Source organism: Bos grunniens, chromosome 16, assembly GCF_055505025.1.
Source record: "Bos grunniens cultivar Pamir isolate PY7600 chromosome 16, Bosgru_T2T1.0, whole genome shotgun sequence".
NCBI classification, from domain to species: domain Eukaryota; kingdom Metazoa; phylum Chordata; class Mammalia; order Artiodactyla; family Bovidae; genus Bos; species Bos grunniens.
The window spans coordinates 68,908,984-68,924,285 of NC_141180.1; the positions used below are offsets into that span (position 1 = coordinate 68,908,984).

At 36.7% G+C, this 15,302-nt stretch overlaps 1 protein-coding gene across 7 annotated transcripts in view; it reads right to left on the minus strand.

The window, feature by feature from the left end:
* Positions 1-8,160: 8,160 nt before the first annotated feature.
* The window catches only part of UCHL5 (ubiquitin C-terminal hydrolase L5), a 41,467-nt gene continuing 34,325 nt past the window's right edge, over positions 8,161-15,302 (minus strand). For all 7 annotated transcript variants that reach the window (XM_086345363.1, XM_086345360.1, XM_086345362.1 and 4 more), the window contains 2 exons: positions 13,734-13,832; positions 8,161-8,417 (listed from right to left, as the gene is read on the minus strand). In XM_086345363.1, the coding sequence (XP_086201489.1) occupies positions 8,373-8,417; positions 13,734-13,832 (144 nt within the window). In that variant the 3' untranslated portion in view covers positions 8,161-8,372. The remainder of the gene's footprint in view (positions 8,418-13,733; positions 13,833-15,302) is intronic.

The window sequence follows — 15,302 nt, forward strand, 5'->3', positions numbered from 1 at the left end:
CGGCCAGTGGTCCTAGCCTTTTCTCAATGTAACTTTTATTCAACCTATTACTTTTACCTTGACACCCCAAATCAACTGTCATCAAACATTACTGCAAATTAATATTCTGAATTATCACATTAGTTCTGCTCATATGCAATTCACTTTCATACTGCTGAGTTAGTACTTCAGAAAGACAATTCTCTTCATTCAGGTCTCTGCTTAAATATCATCTCTTTAAAGGGATTTTCCATGGCCATCCTATTAAGCCTCAACTCCCTCCATCCTTTTGTCCTGGTTTCTTTTTATACTTCTCACTACTACTTGAAAGATGGCATTATACAGGCTTGTCTATTCCTCGTTTTACCATGATAGTGGGGCCTTATCTCTTTCGCCAGTATATCTCCAGCATCTAGAACAATTCAGGTACACTGAATAAATGACCATAAGAATAAGTTACCAAAGATATTAATGTATCTAGAAAGGTATGTCAAGATGTTAACATATCAAGTCAAAATCAAAAGTCCTAGGTAAGTCCTAAGAGTGATAAATCTTTAGTTGGTCAGTCACTGGCTTTACTGCCAGTAACCATGCGATAAGGAAAACAACAAATTAAAGATATGTGTGATTGACGCATCTAGGAACTGAACTTACTTTAAAAAATAAGGAACTTCCCTGGGGGTCCAATGGTTCCAACAGTTAAGACTTTGCCTTCCAATGCTGGTGGTGCTGGTTCAATTTCTGGTGGTAGTGGTGGTTTAGTCACTAAGTCACATCCTGGCGACCCCATGGACTGCAGCCCACCAGGCTTCTCTGTCCATGGGATTTCCCAAGCAAGAATACTGGAACAGGTTGCCATTTCCTTCTCCCGGGGATCTTCCCGACCCAGGGACTGAACCAGTCTCTTGTATCTCCTGCATTGCAGGCGGATTCTTTATCGCTGAGCTACCAGGGAGGCCCTTGATCCCCGGTGGGGGAACCAAGATCCCAACATGTTTTGCATGAAAAAAGCCAGAACATAAACAGAAGTAACACTGTAACAAATTCAAAAGACTTCAAAAAAAAAAAGCATTGTTTAAAAAATTAAAATGAAAATGAAATTTCTCCCTAGAAATTGAGGTATCCAGTTTGCCCATTTCTAAGTTTTACTCCTTATAAGCCTCCATGGGGGCTTGTTAAATACATTAAGGCATATTTAGATAGTGGAATTCTAAGCAACCATTGAAAAAAGGTGTGGAATAAACATAAATACTAATATGAAAAGACATTTGGGGTGAAAACACACGCAACATAGTCCCATTTTCAGAAAAAGAAGAAACCTATTACATGTGTGAGTGTGAACACACAGTCTCTGGAGAAATCTGTATCAGAACACTATTAATCTCTGGGTAATGGGATTAAATTGGATTTTTATACATTTTTCCTTCTCTGTATTTTCTCATTTCTCACAAATAAACATGTCCCACTCATGTAAAAAGGAGTTATTCTGGTGGAGAACGTAACAGTGTGTGAATGAAATGGATTTGCACCCAGCACCCACATCGATCTCCTCATCCATCCTTGGGATGCCTTCCTACTCTGCAGACTGAAGGGCTAAACACTTAATTTCCCAGACTGTCTTTGCAGAAAACCTAAGACCTGGAGGAAACAGGTAAGGTGGAGCCGCCTCCGTGGCGTGTGCAGCCAGGCAGAGGTGGCGGTTTTCTGCTTCCCCACGTACAGTCACTCGTTGCCTGCAGACGGTGCAGCAGGTTCCCTCTCCCAGAACACAGCCACTGTAACCTGTTCTGATGTCAGGAACCCAGTGGAGAGCCCCTTGACACCGTAGCAGCAGCAGCTGCCCTGGTTGGCCAGCAATTTTACTACAAGTCATTTCTGGGGACCCAAACTTGAGCTCACGCCTCCATACCTTCTGATGACTTTGTAAGGAACTAAGTAGTTTCAAAATTCCCAATATTAATTCCCATTCCTCTTAAACTAGCTAGAGACATTTATTTCCTGCAAGGAAGTTATCAATGATACAAAAAAGTGTCATTAAAAATAATGTATATTACGTAAATCTATTTCAGAATGTGGAAAGGGCATGTTAAGACTAACACACAAAAACATGTAGGGAAAAGGATCACTTTTGTTGTTGTTCAGGTACTAAGTCGTGTCCAACTCTTTGCAACCCCCTGGGCTACAGCATGCCTGGCTTCCCTGTTCTCCACTATCTCCAGGAGTTTGCTCAAACTCATGTCCATTGAATCAGTGATGCTATCCAACCCTCTCATCCTCTGCTGCCCCCTTCTCCTTTGCCTTCAATCTTTCCCAACATTGAAATCTTTTCTAATGAGTCAGCTCTTCTCATCAGGTGGCCAAATTATTGAAGCTTCAGCTTCAGCATCAGTCCTTCTGATTAATATTTAGGGTTCTAAAATGTTAATGTAGTCATCTCTGGTGGTAGAATCAAGAATAATTTTATTTTTCTTATCTTTCTTTAAGTTTTCTTTTAAGGGGAAAACTTTTAAAAGCCATTCCCCCCCCAAACATAAGCAACAGTATAATCTTACAGGAAAAGAGCAATTTCTTAATGTATCTTGAAATGTTTGAGGCAACTAGGATTAGTAACTAAATGGCATTAATCTACATGTAATACCACAAGACACACAGGAGTATTCATCATGATCTAAATAGGGGAGCAAGTCCCCACAGCACATGATCTCAGAACAAATATTTGTCTATTCCAGTGACACAGTCAAGCTGACTGCTCTCTGCTAGAAAAAGGGCAGCTATCTTGGGAACTAAACATATGAAGTGAGACTAGCCAGTGCTGCAGCTGTTGGCAAGCTTTCTTTGTTTAAAACAGTAGAAGTATATCCCTTACGACTGGCTATATTAAAAGGAATAAAACCGAATGGAAGTGCCTTTATCTACTCAATCACTAAACCATATTTTAGAAAAGAAAGGGCAAAAGTGAAATGAACAAATAAGACTTTCTTTTTAAAAACTTCAAAAAAAAATTTCCACATAACCAATGTTTATATATTATTGCTGCTAAGTCACTTCAGTCGTGTCCGACTCTGCGATGCCATAGACAGCAGCCCACCAGGCTCCTCCGTCCCCGGGATTCTCCAGGCAAGAAAACTGGAGTGGGTTGCAATTGTTCCTTATTCCTCCATTTTCTCCACTAGCTTCATGATTTAGGACACAGAAAAAGGTAACATATTTCTTTATTCACTGCCAGAAATTATCATGCAGGGTTACAATGCATTTGCGTTCATCAAAGAAGGAGCCGATAAAATAAACCATTCTTAAGGTATGGACAGGCCTATCAAGGAATTTTATTAGAATTAGGTTAATAAGAAAATAACCTTATAGCTATTAATTCAGTGGCTTTATACAGCTAATTTTTTTTTAAACTGGGGTATAGTTGCTTTACAATGTTCGTTTCTGCTGTGTAACATCATGAATCAGCTCTAAGTATACACATATCCCTTCCCTCTTGGACTTCTCACCCCACTCCTCTAGGTCATCACAGAGCACCGAGCTGAGCTCCCTGTGCTATACAGCAACTTCCCACTCGCTCTCGGATGTATCACTCACAATCTCCCAATTCATCCCACATCCGACTCTTCCCCAGTCCGTGTCCACACATCTGTTCTCTACATCTGGGCCTCTATTCCTGCTCTACAAATAGGTTCATCTATACCATGCAAAGATGGGCACAATAAAGGACAGAAATAGCATGGATCTAACAGAAGCAGAAGATATTAAGAAGAGGTGGCAAGAATACAACAGAAGACCTGTACAAAAAAGATCTTCATGACCCAGATAACCACGACGGTGTGATCACTCAGACATCCTGGAATGCAAAGTCAAGTGGGCCTTAGGAAGCATCACTACGAACAAAGCTAGTGGAGGTGATGGAATTCCAGTTGAGCTATTTCAAATCCTAAAAGATGATGCTGTGAAAGTGCTGCACTCAATATGCCAGCAAATTTGGAAAACTCAGCAGTGGCCACAGGACTGGAAAAATGTCAGTTTTCATTCCAATCCCAAGGAAAGGCAATGTAAAAGAATGTTCAACCACTGCAAAATTGTACTCATCTCACACGCTAGCGAAGTAATGCTCAAAATTCTCCAATCCAGGCTTCAACAGTACATGAACCATGAACTTCCAGATGTTCAAACTAGACTTAGAAAAGGCAGAGGAACCAGAGATCAAATTGCCAACATCTGCTGGATCATCAAAAAAGCAAAAGAGTTCCAGAAAAACATCTATTTCTGCTTTATTGACTACGCCAAAGCCTTTGACTGTGTGAATCACATAAATTGTGGAAAATTCTTAAAGAGACGGAAATATAAGGCCACCCTACCTGCCTCCTGAGAAATCTGTATGCAGGTCAAGAAGCAACAGTTACAACTGGACATGGAACAACAGAACTGGTTCCAAATCGGGACAGGAGTACATCAAGGCTGTATATTGTCACCCTGCTTATTTAACTTCTATGAAGACTATACATCATGCGAAATGTTGGGCTGAATGACGCACAAGCTGGAATTAAGATGCCGAGAGAAATAAAATAACCTCAGATATGCAGATGCACCACCCTTACGGAACAAAGTGAAGAACTAAAGAGCTTCTTGATGAAAGTGAAAGAGAAGAGTAAGAAAGCTGGCTTAAAACTCAACATTCAGAAAACGAAGATCATGGCATCTGGTCCCATTACTTCATGGCAAATAGATGGGGAAGCAACAAAAACAGCGAGACTTAATTTTTGGGGGCTCCAAAATCACTGTACACAGTGACTATAGCCATGAAATTAAAAGATGCTTGCTCCTTGGAAGAAAAGCTGTGACAAACCTAGAAAGCATATTAAAAAGCAGACACATTACTTTGCCAACAAAGGTCCATCTAGTCAAAGCTATGGTTTTTCCAGTAGTCATGTATGGATGTGAGAGTTGGACCATAAAGAAGGCTGAGTGCTGAATCAAGGCTTTTGAACTGTGGTGTTGGAGAAGACTCTTGAGAGTCCCTTGGACTTCAGGGAGATCCAACCAGTCCATTCTGAAGGAGATCAGCCCTGGAATTTCTTTGGAAGGACTGATGCTGAAACTGAAACTCCAATACTTTGGCCACCTGATGCAAAGAACTGACTCACTGGTAAAGACCCTGATACTGGGAAAGACTGAAGGCAGGAGGAGAACAGGACAACAGAGGATGAGATGGTTGGATGGCATCACCAACTCTATGGATATGAGTTTGACCAAGCTCTGGGAGTTGGTGGACAGCAAAGCCTGGCATGGTGTAGTCCATGGGGTCACAAAAACAGTTGGACACGACTGAGCGACAGAAACATACCATTTTTCTAGATTCCACATAAATGCATTAATATATTTTTTCTGACTTAATTCACTCCCTATGACACATTTTTTTTAAATGTCACTTGATACTACTTTTGTTAAAAGAATCTTTCAATGACAAGTTTTTAATTTTCATGAACACTAATTATAGATCTTTTATGGTCACTGCTTTCTGTGACCTAAGATAGTCACATATTGTTTTGTTATAAAAAGCTTTATATTTTAGCTATTCCATGTAGGTCTGGGATTCACCTCAAATTCATTTTTGTGAGGTAGGAGAGATCATGGTTATCTTTTCCATGGGAATATTCAGCTTTTCTGGCTCCATTTGTTGAAAAGAGTTTCCTTCTCTGTTGGATTACTTTGCTATCTCTGTCAAAACTCAAGTGACCTTATAAATACAGATTTGGTGGCTAAGTGATAAAGAATCTGCCTGCCAATGCAAGAGACTGTGGGTTCAATCTGGGTCGGGAAGATCCCCTGGAGAAGGAAATGGTAACCCACTCCAGTACTCTTGCCTGGAGAATTCCCTGGACAGAGGAGCAGGGCAGGCCACAGTCCATGAGGCTGCAGAGTCAGGGACAATTTAGCAACTAAACGACAACAATGCTTTGGTCAACAACTGTCTTTGGTCACTGGATAATACTTACTATAATGCTCTTTGCATTGCTTTACAAAATATATAAAGTTGAGATACATGTATAGATCAAGATGAACCTAAAGTAATTCTTACGAAATCATTTTTAAACTGTATCATGGTTTTGAAAACACTCCATAATCACTACTGTATCCAAAGCAAAATGTATTTACTCATGAACAAACGAAAAACAAAAAATTTTCTTTATGACCTTTAATTGAAATTATGTATGAAAAATATTTCATTAATTTTACTACTCAATTTCCCATTAGGTTTCCTCATATTATTTTAAAAATACCACAATATAGTAAGCATAAAACCAATCCTTAAGCAGTGCGCTTGGCTACTTGGGAATGTGTCTCTTATTTCAACAGTGTTTGGACAGAACAGACCTAGGGACGCCCCCAAACTCCAGCTTTCGACCACCCTCCAAGCTTTTATTCAGTTTCAACCCTCAGAATCAGCCACTCAGTCTCCGGAACCAGTCAACTCTATTTTTTGAACTGAACTCCTTGTTACCGGAATAGTCATGAGTTCCCAGATTCATCCGATTTCACTGATGGAGAGACCATGGTTCACCACCTGTCAACACGCACCTGCAGGTCTCTTACACTTACCTCTCTGGGCTTCTACTCCCACCGCAACAATGTGGTTCTGGAGGGTGTGGGCCACTTTTTCTGTAAATTGGCCAAGATGAAGCACCAGGGACCCAGTGACTCTTGAAGAGTGCAAAACAATTGGGGCGGCCACACCCTGTTTCATGAGGTGCAGAAGCCATCCCAAGATGAATGGTGCAAAACCCAGGACGCTGTGAACCAGGCCCTTTTGGGTCTGCTTGCCCTGGGTTCTGCCTGGGTGGACCCCCACCTCTGTAACTTCCTGGAGAGCCGCTTCCTAGACGAGTGGGTGAAACAGCCAGAAGATAAGCCACTGCCTGGCTAACCTCCCCAGGCTGGAGGTCCCCAGGCTGGACTGGATGAGTGTCTCTTTGAGAGGCTCACCCTTGAGCACAGTTAGGAGACTCTGGAGCCCAGTGGCCTTTGAGAAGCTCCACTGGTGTCAGGACTTCTGCATAAAGCCCCTCTTTGCTGCCACTAGGCAGTTTTTTAACCACCCTGGGGCCCTCTTCCAAGCCTTGGACCAAATGGAAACAATAAAGCTTTTTGCAGCAATGAAAAAAAAAAAAACAAACCACACAAAAAAAACCTTAAAAATTCATGTCTCAAATTAGAGGATGCATACAGTCTCTCTACTTATATTTAAATTTTTCCATAATAAAATAGTAAAGAGTCATGGATCAATTTTATAAATGTACCTAGTAAAGAAAAAGTAGATTATTTCCTTTATAAATAGAAGTTTTATAAAATTTCCTTTAGGGTTTAACTTGAAAAAGAAGATTTAGAGCAAGAATACAGTATCATTTCATAAAAAAAATAACAAAGCAACTCTAAAAAGAAATAGCAAATTCCATTGTGGGCAAACTATAGATGGCTCTTATAAACTACTGGGCTGTACTAATTTTGTTCAAATTGGCAAACAAGGATCTTCCATCACCATCATCACCTGTCTTATAAAAAGCAGATAATGGCCAAAATTGATCAACCTTTGATTTTTTATAAAGATACAGCTTAACAGCTTGAAAAAACATTGCCAAACTGAGTAACACCCCAAATCTTGAAGATTTCATAATTTGCTCATCTAAAATTTTGCTTTGACGCATAATACACCTTCCTGAAACAATTCTACAATACATAAATAATTCCAAACACTGAAAAAAGTTTGCTAAAATAAAATTGGGATGTTTATTACTTTTTCTACTCATAGCAATGAAAATCACTAGAAATTATACTTTTGTTCTTTTCAAATGATCTGCTTAAAAATCAAGCTTTTTTAAATAATTGGTATAGAAGATAAAATCATTTTTAAATCTTCAAAATACTTAAGATACTATAAGATAGAAATATTTATTTTTTTTCATTAATGATGAGAAGAAAAGAGATTCAGTTTAATCAAGGTCTGACATTTATAAATTTTAAGCATTTAACTGAGCTGGAAGATTGAATGAAAGATTAATTATAACAATTACAGGTAGAGAATAGCATTTGTCCATTTTCTACATTCATTATGGCAGTTATCTATCCAAAGAACCAACAGGAGTTCTCAGATCCAATGTCAAATAATGGAATTTGGGCCAGTGCTCTGAACACCGCTTTTATTTAGGACGCACCACATGCACATGATGCAGGTAGGGAGAGTTTATGGATCCATGCATTAAAGACAAGACAGACTGGTACTACTGCCAAACGTGCACTGAGTCAGTGAGAAAGTTGCTCAAGGTTCTTTATACTTAATGGTTTCCATGAAGATAAGTGCAGAAGCAGAAATGTATGCACATCCCAAAGCGTCTTCTTCATTTGGTTTCCTGTGCTTTCTTTGCATTCTGCTTTTCTTTTGCCTAGAAATTAAAGACAGCATACAATAACATCTTAAAAGTATGTTTCAGTTCATATTAAAATGTGTCTAAGAGGACACTCTTAAGCTAAAAGGCTTGAGATACATTGTTTATAAGATGTCTAAAATATTATCTTTTATAACTTGAGACTCACAACAAACTCCTCCTGGACAATTATATAGTGATTCTTTGTCCTCAATAAAAAGGATCATATTTGGTTTGCGGTTATTTCTTACCCGAAGTTGAAAATGTATTATTATAATGGTAATAATTTTAAGATAAAAATTTACTCATTCCATAAAGACATATTCATTCATAACTATTTCACAACAATATATTTACGTATGTGTCCACTTCTCATACAGAGTATAAGAAAAATCCTATATTGATTTCTACATATTTGAATAAATGAGTTTAACATAATAGTTTAAGTGAGTTTAACTTAACTAAAGGATCACATACCCGGAATGTTGATAAACCTCACTGCTGCTAAGTCACGTCAGTCATGTCTGACTCTGTGCGACCCCATAGATGGCAGCCCACCAGGCTCCCCGTCCCTGGGATTCTCCAGGCAAGAACACTGGAGTGGGTTGCCATTTCCTTCTCCAATGCATGAAAGTGAAAAGTGAAAGTGAAGTTGCTCAGTCGTGTCCGACTCCTAGCGATCCCATGGACTGCAGCCCACCAGGCTCCTCCATCCATGGGATTTTCCAGGCAAGAGTACTGGAGTGGGGTGCCACTGCCTTCTCCGGATAAACCTCACTAATATGACTCAAAAAACATTTTCAAGAGTTGTTCACTTGAAGCTCCTAACAAGTATAGAGCTTGAACACAGTAATTCTATTTCATTTTTCAGCAGTTGAGGAGGCCAGAGCTAAAAGTGTTATCAAACTAATAACCTGGAAACTGTGTCAAAATGCAGACTGACTCAATAAAATGCCTGAGGATCTAAATTTCTAACAAACTCTCAGGTTATGCCAATTCTGCTGGCCCTCAGGTGACAATTTGAGAAGCAAGCTTTTACAAGACTAGAATATAATGCTCTTTACACTATGGCACTTGAATCAGAAAGGATCAAGTAAATTAAACCCTTGATATTATACAATTAAGGAAAAAACCTTCCTTGATTAGAACTATAATCTTTTTTTATTCTGCATTAGGTAATAAAATTATTATACAACTGTATGACAAAACTGAGTGCTATGCCTTACAATATATTAAGAGTAAATACGTTGTATGTACCATATAGTTTTTTAAATTGTATATGTAAACATTTTCAATTAAAAAGAATAATTTGTAATTTGATGCATATGATTTCTCAAAGAAGTTTTCTGTTTCCAAATAATAAAAACACAATTCCATTTTTGATGTAACTGGGAAATAAAATGTGTAATTCTTTTCTTAATGATGTCTGAATATACAGGTACCTTACTAAGATTAATAAGAATGAATTAACTGGTTAATAACAAATTTTACAACATAATTAAATAAGCAAAGACATGTAGAGTACGCATTCATGTATTAAAATATATAATTCAGATAAAACTAAAGGTAAATTAAATAAGTTAAAAATAATTATATACCTTGACCAAAAAGATCTCATTTAATTCCCAATAATGTGAACTAAGTATTATTCCCAAATTTTACATGAGGAAATAGATTCTGTAGTAAAATAAATAACTTGCCTAAAAGCAACAGCTAATAATAAGTAACATTTCTGAGATTTAAACCAAAAGTTTGTATTCTGGCCTTTATTGAAAAATAAAAAATACTGTATTTCAAAATAGCATCGAAAAAATGTTCACGGTTCAGAAATATGTTCCTTATATTTAGTGTGCTATTGAGATATTAAAAATTGTTGACTCAAATCAGATAATTCTGTAATCATAGGTATTAACATAGATATTATTGTGAACAACTATGTTCTACCTTGTCTCTATTAAGGGCTAGAAAAAGTAAATTCTGTACATCAGTTATTTAATACCAATTGAATTATAATGTCTTTGTAAAATTTGGACAAAATTCAATACTGTGAGGTTTCTCTGAATCCCCCACAGTAACAAAATCTATGATTTTAAACTATGGTAGGTATTGGTGGTTGCTAAAAACCTGAGATAGAAAATGATTCAGAAACATATATAAAAGTTGGGATAAAATTTTTAAAGAATTATATCTGAATCAGTAAAAGTTTCACAAGTGAAACGTTAATCTGCTGATTTTATTTCATACTTTAAGGAACAGATTTGAGGTATGGCACAAGAAATTTTATAACTATACATTTTTATATTACCTCCTGAGCAGTTTTTATTTAACATACATTCAATGAACTAATCAGATAAGAATAGAAGCTTCATAAACAAGAACACTTATAAGGCAAGATCTTAACCTAATTCATTAAAGGCACAGGCCCTTGGGAGAATCAAAGTCTGCGCTCTTTATTATTTTGTAAAATTAACAGATTTTCACAGCTTAAATATTTCCAAGCCATCACAGGCAGTAAGTAAATGCCGCTGTTCTCAAAAATCGGAGCCTGGACAGCTTTAGCTCTTAGCAACACCGCCAAAAGTAGCCATACCTTCCTGTTCGGTTCCTTCCACCCCTTCCACACTTCGTCCCTAATTTTTCTTTCACTTGGCATTGTGGGGAAGAAGGATGGGTTTCAATGTAATAATCCATTTCTGAACTCTGCATGTAATTTTTTCTCAGAAGTGTTACTTATTAAGTAATTTTCACTGCTGAAATCTTTATATTGTATATAACTATAAAATTTAATCTTGATCTGTTGTTTTTAATTTTTAACATTTACAGTTATCAGCAGAAACTGATATTTCAATACAATATGATTTTTTCAAAATAAGATGAACAAAAATATATTTGTGTACTAAAGAAGCTGATTCACTGGTAGAAATTAAGCATCTAATTCTAACAACAGATGTAAAAATTTGAGGATGTAAAATTTTAAATGGCATAAAGTTAATATTTAGGAGCTACCCTGCGCTTCCCCCAGAATCTCTTGCATGACTTTATTCTGGCACTTATCAGAATAATACTGTACAGCACAGTACTATAATTATGTATTCCTATCCTCTCCCCAACTAGGTTGCTTAAGACAGAGATGTGTCTTATGTGTACATCTGTTGACTTTAACAGACTGCCTCAAATACAGTTTCAGTTAGATAAATGTTGGATAATCAAAACATCTCAAAAACTTTAATCAAATACTGAATCTGAATTCCCTTCAAAATCTATGCATGTAACAGATGGTGCATATATATAAGAAATAAATACATCTCAATATTGCCTGTGCAGTATTATTAGTCAAAGAACAAGAAAGTCAGTAACTACTCTTTCAGTAAAACAAATACAAATGAAGAACAGACTGGGTTAGTATTCTACTAACACTAGGCATTCATATACTGCCACCCTGTGTCCAATACAATGTGAACCAAGGAATTATGGTTCTAATGCAAAAGTTGGAAAGCTGTTTTAACTGTGCTTTTAAAAAAATTATGGAAATATACTGTCATTAAAGTCAAATAAAAATGGTCCTAAAGTTGCACAAAAAAGTTTACTCATGGACCAATTTTAAAGCAAAATACATACATTTAAAATTTCTCTAAAGTATTTGTCTGGTCCCTGATAATATTTATCTATATTTAATACCTGATATATCATATAATTTGCCATAGCAGTCTATATTCTAGTATTTTCAACAGAGAAATATTTCACAGTGTTTCATACAAAGAATATTAATATCTAGATACTCAGTTAATCAGGCAATCTTGAGGATTACAGTACCCTAATTGTTTCTAAACCTTTAAAAATTAGTTTCACATTTTGGACTTTTATGATTTTTACTACCTTGAGATATATGAATAGAAAAAAATCTATATGGGTAAAGAGAAGATTTAGCAGTGTTCCTGCAACAATTTTACTTTTAATGCTAAAAGCTGAAGCATATGTTCATAGGCTGAACATATGCTTCAGACTTCCTTGGTAATTCAGGCTTCCCTGGTAGCTCAGCTGGTCAAGAATCCGCCTGCAATCCAGGAGACCATGGTTCAATTCCCGGTTCAGGAAGTTCCCCTGGAAAAGGGATCAGCTACCCACTGCAGTATCCTCAGGCTTCCCTGGTGGCTCATACAGTAAAGAATCTGCCTGCAATGTGGGAGACCTGGGTTTGATCGCTGGGTTGGGAAGATACCCTGGAGGAGGGTATGGCAACCCATTCCAATATTCTTGCCTGGAAAATCCCCATGGCCAGAGGAGTTTGGATGGCTGCAGTCCATGGGGTTGCAAAGAATTGGACACAACTGAGCAACTAAGCACAGTACATAGCATGTTCAGGATCTATATAATAAAGTATACACAAAAACCTGAACACACATCTTGAATTATTCAGATTTCCTGATGGTATCAAACAGTTGGGTTGAAATGTATCTGTGCTTCATGAACTTAAAGTTAATACCAAAAAACATCTACAACGTATTCTGGTCTTTAAGTTAACGGTCCAAAATTGTACTTGCCTAGTACTATCTTCTCAAAATGTGGTAAACTGACCAGCTTCATTAGAATCCCCTGGGAGAACTTATTACAGATTCCCTCCCTAAACCAGACTGTCTGGGGAGGGGCCAGGTAACAAGTGTTATAAAGAGATCTATGCTGTGTCACAGAAACCAATACAACATTGTAAAGCAATCACCCTCCAGTTAAAAATAAAAAAAATAAATAAAAGTATCCAGTGGTCACTTTCAGAAACACTGATTTACCATATAAACTCAAAAAACAAATACGCTTTATTTATTCAAAATTTTTCTTAAAGTGCCTTATATGGAAGAAAAAAATCCTAGTAATCAGAATTTTTCACTAACCTGTAGTAGTTTTCCCTTAGTGCAAAGGGTAATAGGTTGGGAATAAGGAAACCTATTTCTCAGGCTAGGTTATGCTTTTCCCCCTTTCAATGCTCATTCTAGTTTTAAACTCTATGATAATTCAAATTTTTGCTAAATTAAATGAGAAACATCTATTACTTCAATAATTAAAATTAATAATTTGTTTTCAGCTAAAGAAAGAAAGATGTTTTAAATTTCATTCTAATATAGCACAATCTGAATTTCTAACATTAAGGATTCCGGAAAGCTAAAGCAACAAAGCAATTCCTTATTTTTATTTTGCAATATGACACTGATCCAACATTTCTCAAGCTGAAAAACAAGTAAGTAAAAGCAAAGCTTCAACAAATTTTATCTCTACTCAAGTCAAGTAACATTTTTTAGAGACTCTAACTCTAATTTAAGTACTCACCAGTAAAAGACTTACCTTTTCTACTAGTGGTATTAACTGCTGGTGTTCTGCTAAAGTCTTTAACAATTCCATAATGAATGGCAGATAATTGTGCTTCCTTCTGATATTTTCAATCTGAAAATGAAACACATATCAAACCACACTATTTTCACTAAGCTTCTGATATTTTAATTTTTGGATCTAGCTCAACATAGAAATGAAAGAAAATCCTCCATTATCATACAAAAAGCATTAGAAATAATGAGATTTCCATTGCCACTGAGAATAAATTACAATAAATATGTGGAGAGAGTTCTCTGGGGTACAGCATCCTACTCTTGGCTTAGCAAACAACGGAGGCTTTTAAAAGTCTAATCTGAGATAATCTATGAAAACATAACTCATGAAAGCAAACTAAAAAGGCCGACAAGATAAATGAACACTCCTGCTACTACACCTATGCAAACAATAAGGCCACACTTAATAAGACCAGTTTTATTGTGTGATTAAGAACAATCTTTCTTTGATTATTTTTGACCAAAAAGGGAATAGCTGTAGGGAAAAATCTGTGCTCCGGTGGAAAACTATGCATTGTCTACACTCTCCCAAGTTACGGGACTGCAGCCTGTCACTGTCTGGTAGAGGTTCAATTTACTTCCCTTTCCATAGGAAAAAAAAGTTTCCATCTTTTGCAAATTCATTTTGGCATTCCTACAGTTTATATAAATTTGAGCTTCTTTGACTTCTCCTTTGAACTAGTTGTGACATCTTACAGGTTTGCTCAATTAATGAAGTAAATAAAATTTTAGCATGTTCATTTTATATCTGGTCTGAGAATTCTTTTTGGCTAAATTCTTTTAGCCCAATTTTTGAACAAAGCATTCTCAAACAAAGCAAACATTCTAAAACTCAGTGTTATACTTAAGGCAAACATGAAAAATTAGTTAATTATGTAACAACACTACACCAGAATACATAAATAGTAGGCAGTTTTTTAACACCACATAAAAGAGAAGATAACATTCAAGCTTTCATCCCTTACTTTCCTGTCTCCATGAATTTGGCCTTCTTTTTCCTGTCTGGAACACTCTGGAGCCAGCTCCTACCACCTCCACCTAAAGAAATCCTGCCTACCCAGGGTCCATGTGTTTTAGCAATCACACTGTTGGCTGTTAAGTATGTTACAAAGCAGCGTTCTCACACTATGGTAAACAACGGAAAGAAGAACAATCCCTGCCTGAGACTGAGCTTCACATGAAAACTGCTTTTTCTACCGTGACAAACATGACAGATCAACAAAGTACTGTTTCCAACGTCCTACAAAATTAAAAAAGTGTTCTTCACTCTTCTCCATTTCTGAAAAAAGTTTATCAGACAGACTGCAAATGAAGAAAAATGACGTAACTGAAGATAGGCTTGCTTAGTATTTCACCCTGAGTTATACAATGGTTGACATAATTTAAAAATTTTAAAACCCTAAAAAAATTGGAAAGAAAATTTAAAAAATGAACCCAGCTATGTACTAAATTGGAGACAGAATGACACCAAGAGAAAATTTTTCCAAGTGAATTTTAAAATATGCTAGTTTGATTGCACATTCAAAAT